Source organism: Capricornis sumatraensis, chromosome 17 (genome assembly GCF_032405125.1).
Source record: "Capricornis sumatraensis isolate serow.1 chromosome 17, serow.2, whole genome shotgun sequence".
Lineage (NCBI taxonomy): Eukaryota > Metazoa > Chordata > Mammalia > Artiodactyla > Bovidae > Capricornis > Capricornis sumatraensis.
In genome coordinates, this window is record NC_091085.1 from 19,267,455 (window position 1) to 19,280,665 (window position 13,211).

A 13,211-nucleotide genomic window follows, 5' to 3' on the forward strand; every position below is an offset into this window, starting at 1 on the left:
CTGACACTCTCCCCCTTGCCATTACCCTTGGGTCTCACTGACTTTGCTTCCGTTTCTGAAACCTGTCAGCCTCTGTCCTGCCTGTCCCTCTGTTTGGGACACCTTCCTACCTGTCACCTCCTAAGAAAGGCCCTTCCTCCACAGGCTAACCCATTCAGTCCCTAGTGTCTTATCCAGTTTGAACCTCTGTTTGGTATGGAGCATTATCTACTTCACCTCCTAAGAAAGACCCTTCCTCCACAGGCTAACCCATTCAGTCCCTAGTGTCTTATCCAGTTTGAACCTCTGTTTGGTATGGAGCATTATCTACTTCTTGTTTACTTGTTCCTTTTGCATTTTATTTATTTCCTCAAACGTGAGCTCCATGAGACCAGGGACCTTGTCTGCTTTTTAATCTCTCTGTTCATTTGCTCACTGACCAACCTAACCTTTGAGATATGGTCTTTGTGGGCCTCGTCAGAAGTGCTCAGCATCCTACTTCAGAGGAACTAGGTTCCTGGCAATGCAGCCTCATTTCTCAATTATAATCAGAGTTGCCATATATTAAAGTAAACATTTCCGTAGATTTTTATATGCATTTTAAATGAGATTTTATTATTACCTGTTAAATAAATGTTGGGAACTAGAGAGAGAAGAAAAAGACCAGGAAGGGTGAGTTGAAAATATTTTCCTTAATCTTTTAATGATGATAAAACTTTTATCATTCCATTTCTTATTTACGTTTCTTAGAGTGGACTTTGCTTTTTGTGTGTACGTGTTTGCTCCAGACAATACTTCTTTTGGACTGAAATCATTACTGAATGACTGACACATCAGTCACAGGCGGTCTGACATGTGACACACTGATGCACAGTCTGACACGCTGATGCCTGTGGTCTAGTTTGGTCTTTGCCACTGCCTGGCTATACACATGATTTCTAGGACTCACTTAGCTCGTTTGTAGAGCTAAGAGTTTAATATCTTCCAGCTCGGAGATGCCGTGAGTGTATGAGATAAGATTAGTCTTTCCATAGATGGTTGGGAGATTGCTTGCTTCCATCAATTTTAGAATGAAATTAAGTGTGTGTTATTGTAATGTTTCTTCTTTTCTGATAAAGCCTTCAATATATCTAAGTGCCTGTGACAAATGCTTATTTTATGCATTAGATTTGAGAGATTTATGAATCAATGTTAATGAAATAGAATTTCCACTACCTTTGAAAAATATTTTTTTAAACAGCACACTAAACCCACTTCAATAAGTTAATAGTAAAAAAGCATATTATTTGTCATTTATGCATTTTCTAGTCCCTCGTTCATGCTTTGTTTCTCAGTTTGAGATTGACTTTTCATATTAAATAATCTCCAGCTGAAGCTGCAGTTAATGTTATTAATGCTAGTAAAATTTTGCACTTATAAAATGATATTAGGTTTTCATCGCTTCACTTAAATCGCTCTGGGAGAGCAATGGCTTCTATTAATGTATCATACAGTGGGATATATAGGTGAAGAGTGCTGTGATAGAAACGTCAGCAGACTGGGACTTGGGAATAAGAATAGTTCTTATTTACCATGTACAGTCCCTGGTTCTAAAGCATTTTATATTTATTTAATCACTTAGTCCTCCCTACAATTACTAGCCTATTCATTTTAGAGGTGCGGCCCAGGGAAGTTAAGGAATTTGCCCAAGATCACAAAGTAAGATGCTCCAAAGTCTATACCTTGAACCCCTGTGCTATTGTTCACTCAGGAGATAGAGGTGAGAGTCCTAATAATCCACGTGACTACTTTTTAGCATTCTATGCAAGCTGTTTGGGCTCTCAGGTGCCTTTGTTTTCAGCTGTAACCCAAGCAGGATAGAATCTGCTTAACCTTGTTCCTGAGAATGGAAGTAAATGTTAGTAGAGGGAAAGAATTTCAGAGAGTGAAGTCGATGATGGGTGCTTCTTTTAAATAGATGGGTGCTTCTATTTAAAATAAATAATCCATTTATTATTATTGTTCCCACTTTTGTTTAAAGAAAGTGCAATATTAGTTTGAATCTACTCAGTGTTTAATAAATGTTATACAATTGGATTTGATGTCTCATCCCTGACTGTACATTTCAAAAGAACGTTAATGAAGAAACAAATCACTTTCTGAAAAAATATATATTCAGTGGAATAGAGGATTTAAAAAAAAGGCAGACTCACGATATAGAGAACAAGTCAGTGGTGACAGTGGGGAGGGGGCGGAGCAGTACAGAGACTGAGGAGCGGGAGGCACAAACTATCGGGTGTAAGACGAGCTCAAGGATGTGCTGTACAACATGGGAAGTATAGTCAATATTTTGTAGTAACTGTAAATGGAAAGCAACCTAAACCACTACAGTACTGTAAAGTAGCTTCCAATTAAAATAAGTTAATTAATTTTTTAAATTGTATGAACTCTTAAAAAATTTTTAATAAAAGACACAAAAAAATCTTCTAAAAAATTGAAGAAACAATCTAAACCTACCTGAAAAAAAATGAATTTTAAAATCAAACTTAACCTGAAAAATCAACCGCACTCAAAGATCCATTTGTAAGTGTAAAGACAGAATAGAAAGGAAAACACAAGAAAATGCCCTGGAAAAAAAAATGAAGAAAACAAAATGATGGCTATTATACTTCTCACTTACCTCTGCGCATCAACCTTCTTCACCCAAGACTGTTATTTTTCCAGGGTCTCACCTTGGAGATCATGCAGTAATTGGCATGCAGTTCAGCTTATTAGAAATACAAGGATTCAAAAGTTTAAGTTTCGTTTTAACCTTTCCTGGTGCTTAATTTAAAGTAAAGAAAATCAAAATGCAGAAGACGAGACAATAAAAGCAAAAGGCTTCTGATGGAAGATTTTTTTTCCCCTTCTATCTCCATAGTGAAAAGCAAGCAAGTTGGTGAGGATTTGTCATTTAATTTTGAGAGAATGCATCTCTGTGAGCTATGAGGGAAAATGAATTAGCATAGATTCCAAAGAAAGTTACAACAAGCCGCCTCACCAGAATGCATTTTTCCACTTCATTTTGACTTCCCCCCCCCCCAAAAAAAGAGAATTCTGAGTGGTTTATATCAGGTTGCGTTCATCTATCTCTGAGCAAGTCTTGTTTCCTATGAGGTTATTAAACACTGGGGTAAGGCAAAGAGGTTTGGAGAATTTTTAAATGACATGAATTCTTGATGAGTGGAGAATGTTTGTGTCAAAAGTGTAAGAGAAGTTGGGTTTCCTGGAGTTTATATCCTAAGCCCATATTTGAGGCATATCAACATGACTTCACCCAGTAGTTTGTGAAATATTTTAACATTTTTCTAGCTACACAGTGCAAAAGAAGGTGTTTTGTGATTTTAATTTTAGAAGGAGATGAAAACGCCCTGTGGAGGCTGGCAAGGTATAGAAACACAGACAAATGTCACTATAAGACTAAAAACAGTAAAGAACAATCTATTTTCCACTAGGGTTATCGTTCCACTTATAAGTCTGTAAAGTTTCCAACCTTCTAGTTGTTTTCTATTTTAAGATTCAGTATCCAACATGAAGAGTTGAGAGGAAAGCCATGTTAGCTAGGAGGATGCAGAATTTGGCGTCCCTGTTTCTTGCCATATTAGAAGAATCCTAATATACTATGAGACTCTGAGTACTTTGTAATGAAGAAAGAGGTACTAATTAGGTTGACTAAATCAGATTAAAACTTATAAAGTTGATTGACGATTACAGGTTTGTCTTGGTTTTTAAATTGGTGAGTTACACCTCATTCATATTTATTTGTTTATTTTGTCAGAGGTGGTGGGGCTTTTACTTTTGGAATTGGGATCCCGCATTCTATAATCTATTGCAGAGAGAGGACTTCTGTCTTTTTAACCATTATATATTAAAACAAAATTGGAGACTATCAATTTCAATAACCCCATGTCATTTCCATGTTTTATTTCCTAAAGATGTTGAGTTGCATTGATTAGAGCAATTATCAGCATTATTGCTACTAGGAACAATAAGTTATAGAATGATCTTTTAAGTGAAACGTCTGTGACCTTCTATTAAGCAGCTACCCCCATGGCGTCTGGAGAAAGAAATGTCAATCCACTCCAGTATTCTTGCCTGGGAAACCCTATGGACAGGGGAGGCTGGTGGATGATAGTCCATGGGGTCTTGAAGAGCCAGACACAACTGAGCACACGTGCCCCATGGTGATATATCTGAACATGGGGCCGTCTGAGTCCCTCAGTTCAGGTCAGTTCAGTTGTTCAGTCGTGTCTGACTCTTTGCGACCCCGTGGACTGCAGCATGCCAGGCTTCCCTGTCCATCACTAACTACCAGAGCTTGCTCAAACTCATGTCCATTGAGTCAGTGATACCATCCAACCATCTCATCCTCTGTCGTCCCCTTCTCCTGCTGCTCTCAATCCTTCCCAGCATCAGGGTCTTTTCCAATGAGTCAGTTCTTTGCATCAGGTGACCACAGTATTGGAATTTCAGCTTCAGCATCAATCCTTCAAGTGAATATTCAGGACTGATTTCCTTTAGGATGGACTGGTTTGATCTCCTTGCAGTTCAAGGGACTCTCAAGAGTCTTCTCCAACACCACAGTTCAAAAGCATCACTTCTTCAGTGCTCAGCTTTCTTTATAGTCCAACTCTCACATGCATACATAACTACCGGAAAAACCATAGCTTTGACTAGATGGACCTTTGTTGGCAAAGTAATGTCTCTGCTTTTTAATGTGCTGTTGAAATTGGTCATAGCTTTTCTGAGTCCCTCTGGTACCAAAATGTGTGTTCTGATACATCAGTCTGTAATGCTGTGTAATAGAACTAACTATTTCTCTATACCTCACTACATTTTCATTGTAAAGAAAGAAATGATCACTAGATAAGTTACTATGGTTTGCAATTGCTTTTACAGAAACAAAACACAATTTTTTAATAATTGCAGCTATAACTTTAATTCCAAGTTGTACTTTTTAAAAATATTTAACACTATTGTGGCTCAGATGGTAAAGAATCCACCTGCAATGCGGGAGAGCTGGGTTCGATCCCTGGGTTGGGAAGATCCCCTGGAGAAGGGAAAGGCTACCCACTGCAGTATTCTGGCCTGGAGAATTCCATGGACTATATAGTCCACGGGGTCACAAAGAGTTCGGCACAACTGAGCGACTTTCCCAAACACAGACATTTCGATATAAAGCCCTCTTTCTCCTCCCACCCCACCCAGCCTTCAAGGTGCTGACCCTGCTTCTCTTACCAACCGGTCAGCTTTCTGGCAGAACACCTTCAACACTTCTTTCACCTGCTGAGTCCTTGAGGTGGGAGGAAACTGATCCAGTAGCCGGCCGTCCGCAGGTTCTCTGGAGAGTCGTTTATTTGTTCTTGAGGATCTGTGAAGGCATGCCTCGTTGCGAATTAAGCCTTTTTGAGCCGGAGTAGAAGCTGACAGAACCCCATCAGCCTTGTCAGGAGAAGTTCCCTGACCTCATTATTGCTAATGGATCGTGGTAATTCAGCCTGTTGTGAAATCTCATGTTCAATTATGCAGGATAATGAGTGACTCAGAACTTAATGTGTCTCAACTCTAGTCCTCATTATCGGGTTTGTTCAGCTTCCTTCAAAAGCCGAAGGTTTTAAATAGAGTGGTTCACTTTTATATCCAAACTTAAAGTTATCGCCAGTGTTCAGGCTGTCCTGAGTTGAAATATCCGATTTGATTTTAAAATATGAGGGGATTTGCCGTATAACTTCATGTTTCACTCACCTTTTTCTGGAAAGTTAGGACAGGTTTATTCATTTTTAAGTGTTAATTCTAGAATTCTGAAAGCATGCAAATGGCATTTGTCTTTGGATTCACAAAAACTCTAGATATTCAGCATCTGAATTATTTAAACTCCCACAACACATGCACTTTTGCTTTTCAAGCATGAGTTATAATTTAATTAAAAACTTCTGGTGCATTGCTAGCATGTTAAATATTAATATGTTCCATGGATCACTTTCGATTATCTACCATCTTGAAATTCTTGAAGATGTCAGATTTTTAAGACTCCCAAAGTTGCACTTGGAGTTGTCTGTTGAGGCAAAGGGGACTGTGATAATTACACACATCCATTAGGATCAGCAGAGGAGATAAACTTTGGGGAGGCTTAATGGGCATGTCTCCCTGACAGCCAGCAGAGAGCATTTGGCATGATTAAGGATGGATTTGAATGCAGTTGAAAATACACTCTCATTATGGACGCTAGCGGAAGCTGCAGTACAAATGTTAAATTCCCCAGGAGAAGAATGGGGTGGCGGGGAAGCTCTGAAGTCCACCGTGGCCCTCATCCAAGTTATTCTCTTTCCTTTCTGTCTTTCGCTGTCAGAATCACTTTGCGATGCCCAGCCCGACTCCCCCTGAAAAGAGGCAACCTGTTGGTCTCTGTGTTTCAGATTGTCCGAAGATACATCAAGGACTGGCTCGAGAGAAAGCAGCCTCCTTTTGGTGCCGTCAGCAGCAGCGTGCTCCTCATGATCATCTACACAACCTTCTGTGACACGTTCTCAAACCCAAGTATCGACCTGGATAAATTCAGTCTCCTTCTGGTACTGTTCATAAGTAAGTCGGAGGGCGGGCTGTCCTGGCTCCCTCCTCAGCCTCCCCACTAGCAAATCATAACTATTTGTGATCCCTAAATTCATTGCCAAGGTTCATTTGATTAGAAAAGAATATTTCGTTTCATATTATATGTAGTGACTGTGGGTATCTGTTCTTTAAAAAGACATCAGCATCCACGTATAACTTAATCTCCTTTGTTTATTTATGTCTGATTTATAATAGTTGATGAAAGAAGCCGCAACAGCTATCAGATTCAAATGTTAAAGTGACCCCTTTCTTGCCTATTTTAAAAATTTTAACTTGAAGTTTATTTTACCCTTTATTGTGAGTTAAAAGTGGGATTTATAATATGTGGTACTGTTGTTTTCTGAGTATAGTAATTGGCTGCACTGGTTAAAATGTGACTATTTAAGTCATTTTTTTCTATTATTAATAAAATAAACCCAAAGTAATATCATTTCATATTTAGAAGCAGCAGACTATACCATGCAAAAAACTGCTAGGCTCAAAAACTAAGCTTTTGCTCCATACCCTGTAATACCAAAGACAACTTTTGGTAATTGTAATATCAAAGAGTCTTTTGTTATTAAAATCACCATGAGTTATTCTAAAATATATGTTACATGCTACCGCATTTGTGATTTGCTATTTGCTAATTTTCATCGGATAAACCAGCGTTTGCTAAACTGAACAAATTAAATAACCAAATTTTAAATCAAAGAAGGTCTTAGACCTACCATGAGTAGCAAATATCATAGCTTATCTCTGGGAGTATCTTTCATAAGAACAGATCAAGTCCTGCTAGTGTAAATGATTCTGTCAGTTTAGCAATGTGTGTTTGTTTGGCTTATTCATTTGTTTTCGTACTTGAGTTCCCATAACTTTCAGATAAAACTAAGCATACCAATAAGTAGGCTGCAGATATTGTTTTTACAGTGCTAATTTAGATTTAATCTTTTTTTTTCAGTATGTTCTATTCAACTGAGTTTTATGCTTTTAACCTTCATCTTTTCCACAAGGTAAGTGATTAGATTTGTGTGTGTGTATGTGTGTGTGTGTGTGTGTGTGTGTGCGCATGCACATGTACTCAGTCATGTATGACTCTTTGTGACCCTATGGACTATAGCCTGCCAGAGTCCTCTGTTCATGGAATTTCCCAGGCAACAATCCTAGAGTGGGTTGCCATTTCCTCCTCTAGTCGATCTTCCCCACCCAGAGATCAAACCCGATTCTCTTGCGTCTCTTGCGTCTCCTGCACTGACAGGTGGATTCTTTACCACGAGCACCACTTCCTGAGAATCATGCTCTGTACTTGACTTCTAGGCCCCTACACCCTTCCCTAGTCTTCTGTCTCCTGGCTGTTCCATCTTGCTCTCGCCACCATCACGTTGTCGGTGTTACCAAGCGACCTGGGCTTGGCCCTCGTTTCTTCACTCCCACTGTGTGCTTAGGCAGCCTTCTCTGTCTCACTGGCTGCAGCTCTCAGCTTCCTGCTGATGAGCACTGGACCTTCCACTGCAGCGTTTTCCCGGAGCTCCTGCTCTGCTTCCCACTTCGCTTCTGGATATCTTCACCTGACTGTCTTAACAAGACCTCAGACTCAGCACCTTCAAAATGGAATTAGTCTTTTGCCCTAATACTTTGTCTCTCTCTCTTCTTTTAATGAGAATGGTACTAGTATATATTGAGTTCTTTATATGTACCAGTTTTTCCAAGCTCTTTGAATGTATTAACATATTTCAGTCTGACAACAACCATATAACTAAGTGAAATCATTCTTTCCACTTTGCAGATGAGGGTAAACCTGCTTATCTAAAAATCACACAACTCTTACATGGTAAAGCTGGGATTTGAACCCAGGGAGTTGATTTACTGGAGCATGTATTCTTTTCTCTTTTTTGGAGTATAACTGCTTTACAATACAACTAAGTGAATCAACTCTAAGTATATATATATCCCCTGCCTCTTGGACTTTCCCCTCACCCCATCCCACCCTGCCAGGTCATCACAGAGCACGGGGCTGAGCGCCCTGTGCTATATAGCAGCTTCCCACTGGCTAGCTATTTTACATGTGAAAGTGAAACTGAAAGTCGTCTCCAACTCTGCGACCCCATGGACTATAGCCTGCCAGACTCCTCTGTCCGTGGAATTTTCCAGGCAAGAATAACTGGAGTGGGTAGCCATTCCCTTCTCCAGGGGATCTTCCCAACCCAGAAATCGAACCCAGGTCTCCCGCATTGCAGGCGGATTCTTTACCAGCTGAGCCACCAGGGTAAATTTTACATATGGTGGCGTATATATGCCAGTGCTAAACTCTCCCAGTTCGTCCTAACTTCCCCCTCCCACCCTGTGCCCACGTGTCCATTCTCTGTCTGCATCTCTATTCCCAAAACTAGGCTCTTCTCTACCATTTTTCTAGACTCCACATATATGTATTGATATATGATATGTGTTTTTCTCTTCCTGACTTACTTCACTCGGTATGAATGAAGCTGTCATCCACAGAGTTGCTCAGACTGGACTCCTTCACATAATTCTTTTTTAAATGTCTTGATCCTGCCTTGGTCATATTTCTTGTGCTTCCAATGCTGCTTCCCTAATTCAGGCTCTCATTGCCTTTCTCCCTAGACTATTGCCATGGATGACTTTCTGATATCCTTCATTTGCAGACTGGATATTTCTTGTGTATTTCATTTTGTTTCCAGTGGCTTGGAGTTCTGATAATAGCTGTCTTGTTCAGAGACCTTCAATGGTTACACAGTGCCTGCAGAATGAGGTTCGTTTGAGGGGCTGAGTGAACCGCTACTAGAGTTCACACTGTCTAAGCTGTAGGTTGAGGTAAAATCTTTGTTGTTCCCTAGAAGGCAATGGCACCCCACTCCAGTACTCTTGCCTGGAAAATCCCATGGACGGAGGAGCCTGGTGGGCTGCAGTCCATGGGGTCACTAGGAGTCGGGCACGACTGAGTGACTTCACTTTCACTTTTCACTTTCATGCATTGGAGAAGGAAATGGCAACCCACTCCAGTGTTCTTGCCTGGAGAATCCCAGGGATGGGGGAGCCTGGTGGGCTGCCGTCTATGGGGTCACACAAAGTCGGACACGACTGAAGTGACGCAGCAGCAGCAGCAGCAGCAGCAGCAGAGGAATCTCAAACATTCTCATTTCTGTCCCTTGCTTGGGCTGGCCCCATGTCAGAATTGGTCTCTGTGTCCTACGTCATCTTTCTTATTCATAAAGGCTCACCTCTAATGAAACGTCTTCCACCAGTATTATACGTTCAACAGATATGAGAAAGTTACCATAGTGAATACTACACGTGATGATTTTGATCCTGTAGGACTTTATGGACTAGATATATAGGTACTGATAGCTGAGTGTTCTGTTAGTGCTGCCATAACACAACCCGTAGACAATTCAAAGAAGAAGGCACTTTCAAAGAGAGTGTGAGAGCAAGACTCCATGGAAGAGATGGGAATTGACATGAGTCACAGAGAATAGCTAACTGTTTAGCAAATGCAGGCGCAATGAGGGAATTTTGGGGAGAAGAAATAGTGATGCACATGTAGACACACACAGACACACACACGACCTGGAGGAACAATAGGAGTCAAAGAAAACGGAAAATAATGCTAGTAACTGGGTAGGTAAGCGTGGGCCAGATTGCCAGGCCCTGGAATGCCAGTTCCTGGCAGTGAGTTGCCAGAAGGGGAGGAGCCTGGCTTGTTTACGAAGCCTGGAGTGGTGTCCGAGCGCGGATGGTTCAGGCCTCGCATTAGGCACTTGGCTCTTAGAGCACTTGGTGCAGCTCGAGGCCAGTTGTAAACAGTCAATAAAAATGTATTGATTGGTGTAATTGGAAACATTTTTCCAAGCCTGTGCTTGTGATTTATGAAGTAAGAATAAAGCCCAGAGCCATTAAGTTGGAGAGAAAATGTGACTTAATTGGGTAAGTCTGAGAGTAGAAGCTATTTTAAAGTTCCTTTTGTCAATGGCTCGTTATGTCATCTTCAAAAAGATGTTTGCCTTTTGCTGGTTGTTTGCTTGCTGGTCCTTGTGGCAAAAGTAATCATCAGACTCACTCATCCATCCCGTGAGGGTAAGTGGAATACAGATACCCCGTCAGTGACTGAAAAACGCCTTGAAGGACCGCAGAACAGCCGCTATTGGGATTATTGCTGGGGGTGGGGGGGCATTTCCCAACCAGTCAAATTAGAAGCGAGGATATTCCTCATGAAGGAGGCCGGACTTCATAAAGCCTTGTGGTTTTGAGGCCCTTCTGTTCTGCCTTCACTGAGGTTCTGTTGTGTTTTGGACTTGCTTGGCCCCCTGCCAGAAGTGCATGCTCTTTGGGGGACAGCAGAATGTGGAGCAGCTATAACTCTGCTCCTCGGTACTGGCTGTAGAGCCCCAAAACATGCCATTAAAATCTGGACATGTTTCGATTAGACAAAATTTATGATCTTCACGTTCTGTTTTCACGTTGGAAGACCCCATAGCACCTGAAGATTTTACCAGAGAAAAGAAAAATACCAACATTTATTGCACCCTGCTCTGTGTCCGGTACCATGCTACAGTTTCTGCATATGTTATTTTGTGTAAGCCTGACAGCAGAAGACCAGGACGCTGTGCATGTGGGTGCTATTTTGCAGATGATGAGTAGTTTAGGAACTTGCCAGAAATCAGATTCTGGTAGTTTACTGACTTACCCCAAATCAGATGGCAGGTGCTGCACTTAGAATTGCGTGTCATCTCCATTTGACATTTCCAAAAGCATTTACTCTTGCTGTTTCCACCACACTAAGCTACTTCAGTTACTTTTAAAATTCCTAATATTTGTTTTGATTGGGGAATTTGTAGTGAGTATGTGACTGGATTCTTCAAGTTCACACACACACACAAATTAGTCAACAACACCCAGAGTTAGAACAAGAACCCATTGGTTTATACGGCATTGAGTTCTTTTCTTTTCCTACTTTTTGTTCCTTCCTTCTTAAAATTAATAAAATTGGCCTGTAGCAGGTTTTCTTTTCTTTAACTTACCAGTCCAATAAAACTAAATCAGAGACAGAAATCTCAGCAGAGAAATCAGTCTGTCTTTTTTTGTACAGCATGCCACTGACCTCTGATGGTGGAAGTTTAGCATAAACCAGGAGAGACCCAGCCAAGAAAATTCAACTTCCCTTCAACACTCTGCTTACCTGGTTAATATTTCTTAGGTTTACAAACCTGAACTATTACCTCTGTAGTGTGCGGCATGGGAGCCTCTTCTATTAACAGTCTGAGTATTTAAAGTACATTTGAGAGTACATTCTGTATCCTGAATTATCAGTTCACAGAATAGCATCAGAGTTAAAAATTCCAACTCTGGAGTCAGATGGATTTGAGTTTTCATTCTGTTTAATAACTTTATAACTTTTGTCATTGTCCTCATTTATAAAATGAAGACAGTACTCATACCTATCTCATAGGGTCATTTGGAAAATTAAATAATATGTACATAAAGCCCTCAGCATAATACCTAGTATACAGCAAGTGCTCTGGAAATGTTAACTACTATAAAATATTTGTTATATCACAGTAGTTTATATTATTTCAAAAACTAATTATGGAAGAGAGAGAATCAGCATTTCTAGTTTTGTAATACATTCTTTTTGACACTTCTCTGTCACGGTTGCTAGCAACGGGGAGTTCATTCATAAAACCAAGAGTCCTTTGTCCACAGTGACCTAAGCTTTCTGTGACTTTTAGAAGCTTCAAAGTTAGAAGAAAAATGCTAAAAAGCTTAGGAAAAAAAGCAGTAATGGGGAACCTTTTCAAAATAAGACAGTGTGGTAGACTGACAACTAGAGTAATAGAAACAGAGACATTCTCTGTTTCTTCTCTGTGACAGAAGAAACCATAAAGAAAGGAAAGGGAACAAATATTTAAATATTTGTAGGACACGACTGAGCGACTGAACTGAACTGAACTGAACTGGGTGCTTTGGTCCTTATCAGTACATTTGCTATGAGATGTCTCATTCAGCCTCTGACCATAGCCCAGGGAGGGAAGGGGGGCTGGCCTGAAGAGTAGGAGAAGGGGAGAGACAGGCAGGGAGGAAGGGAAGACGAGCCTTTTTTTTTCTTTTTTTTCAGTTTTTGTGTGTTTTTTTTTTAATGTACTTATTTTAATTGGAGGCTAATTACTTTACAATACTGTAGTGGTTTTTGCCATACATGGACGTGAATCAGCCGTGGGTGTACATGTGTCCCGCATCCTGAACCCCCCTCCCACCTTCCTCCCCATCCCATCCCTCTGGGTCATCCAGTGCACCGACCCTGAGCGCCCTGCCTCATGCATCAAACCTGGACTGGCGATCTGTTTCACATTAATGGGAAGTCTCCTTACTATTCAGAGATGGGGCAGCTAAGCCAGAGTCCTGCTTAACTTGTCTAGTGCCACAGAGCTGGGGACAGACGAGGTCTCCTAAAACCGGTGAAGACAAAACACTGGTACCGAGGTTAACAAAGGAAAGTTTTCGCATGGAACTTTCCCCCTGTAAAAACAGTGGGCTTAGATGGGACTATCTCAGAGGACCTTCTCTGCTCCACATTCTGTAATTCTGCTAGTAAAACCTTCTGACATGTTTTC

The 13,211-nt window shown here is 40.7% G+C and overlaps 1 protein-coding gene across 2 annotated transcripts in view; it reads left to right on the forward strand.

Moving 5' to 3' along the window:
• The window catches only part of SLC10A7 (solute carrier family 10 member 7), a 302,665-nt gene that overhangs the window by 250,243 nt on the left and 39,211 nt on the right, over window positions 1-13,211 (forward strand). For both annotated transcript variants that reach the window (XM_068989770.1, XM_068989771.1), the window contains 2 exons: window positions 6,414-6,579; window positions 7,547-7,598. In XM_068989770.1, coding sequence (XP_068845871.1) covers window positions 6,414-6,579; window positions 7,547-7,598 — 218 coding nt within the window. The remainder of the gene's footprint in view (window positions 1-6,413; window positions 6,580-7,546; window positions 7,599-13,211) is intronic.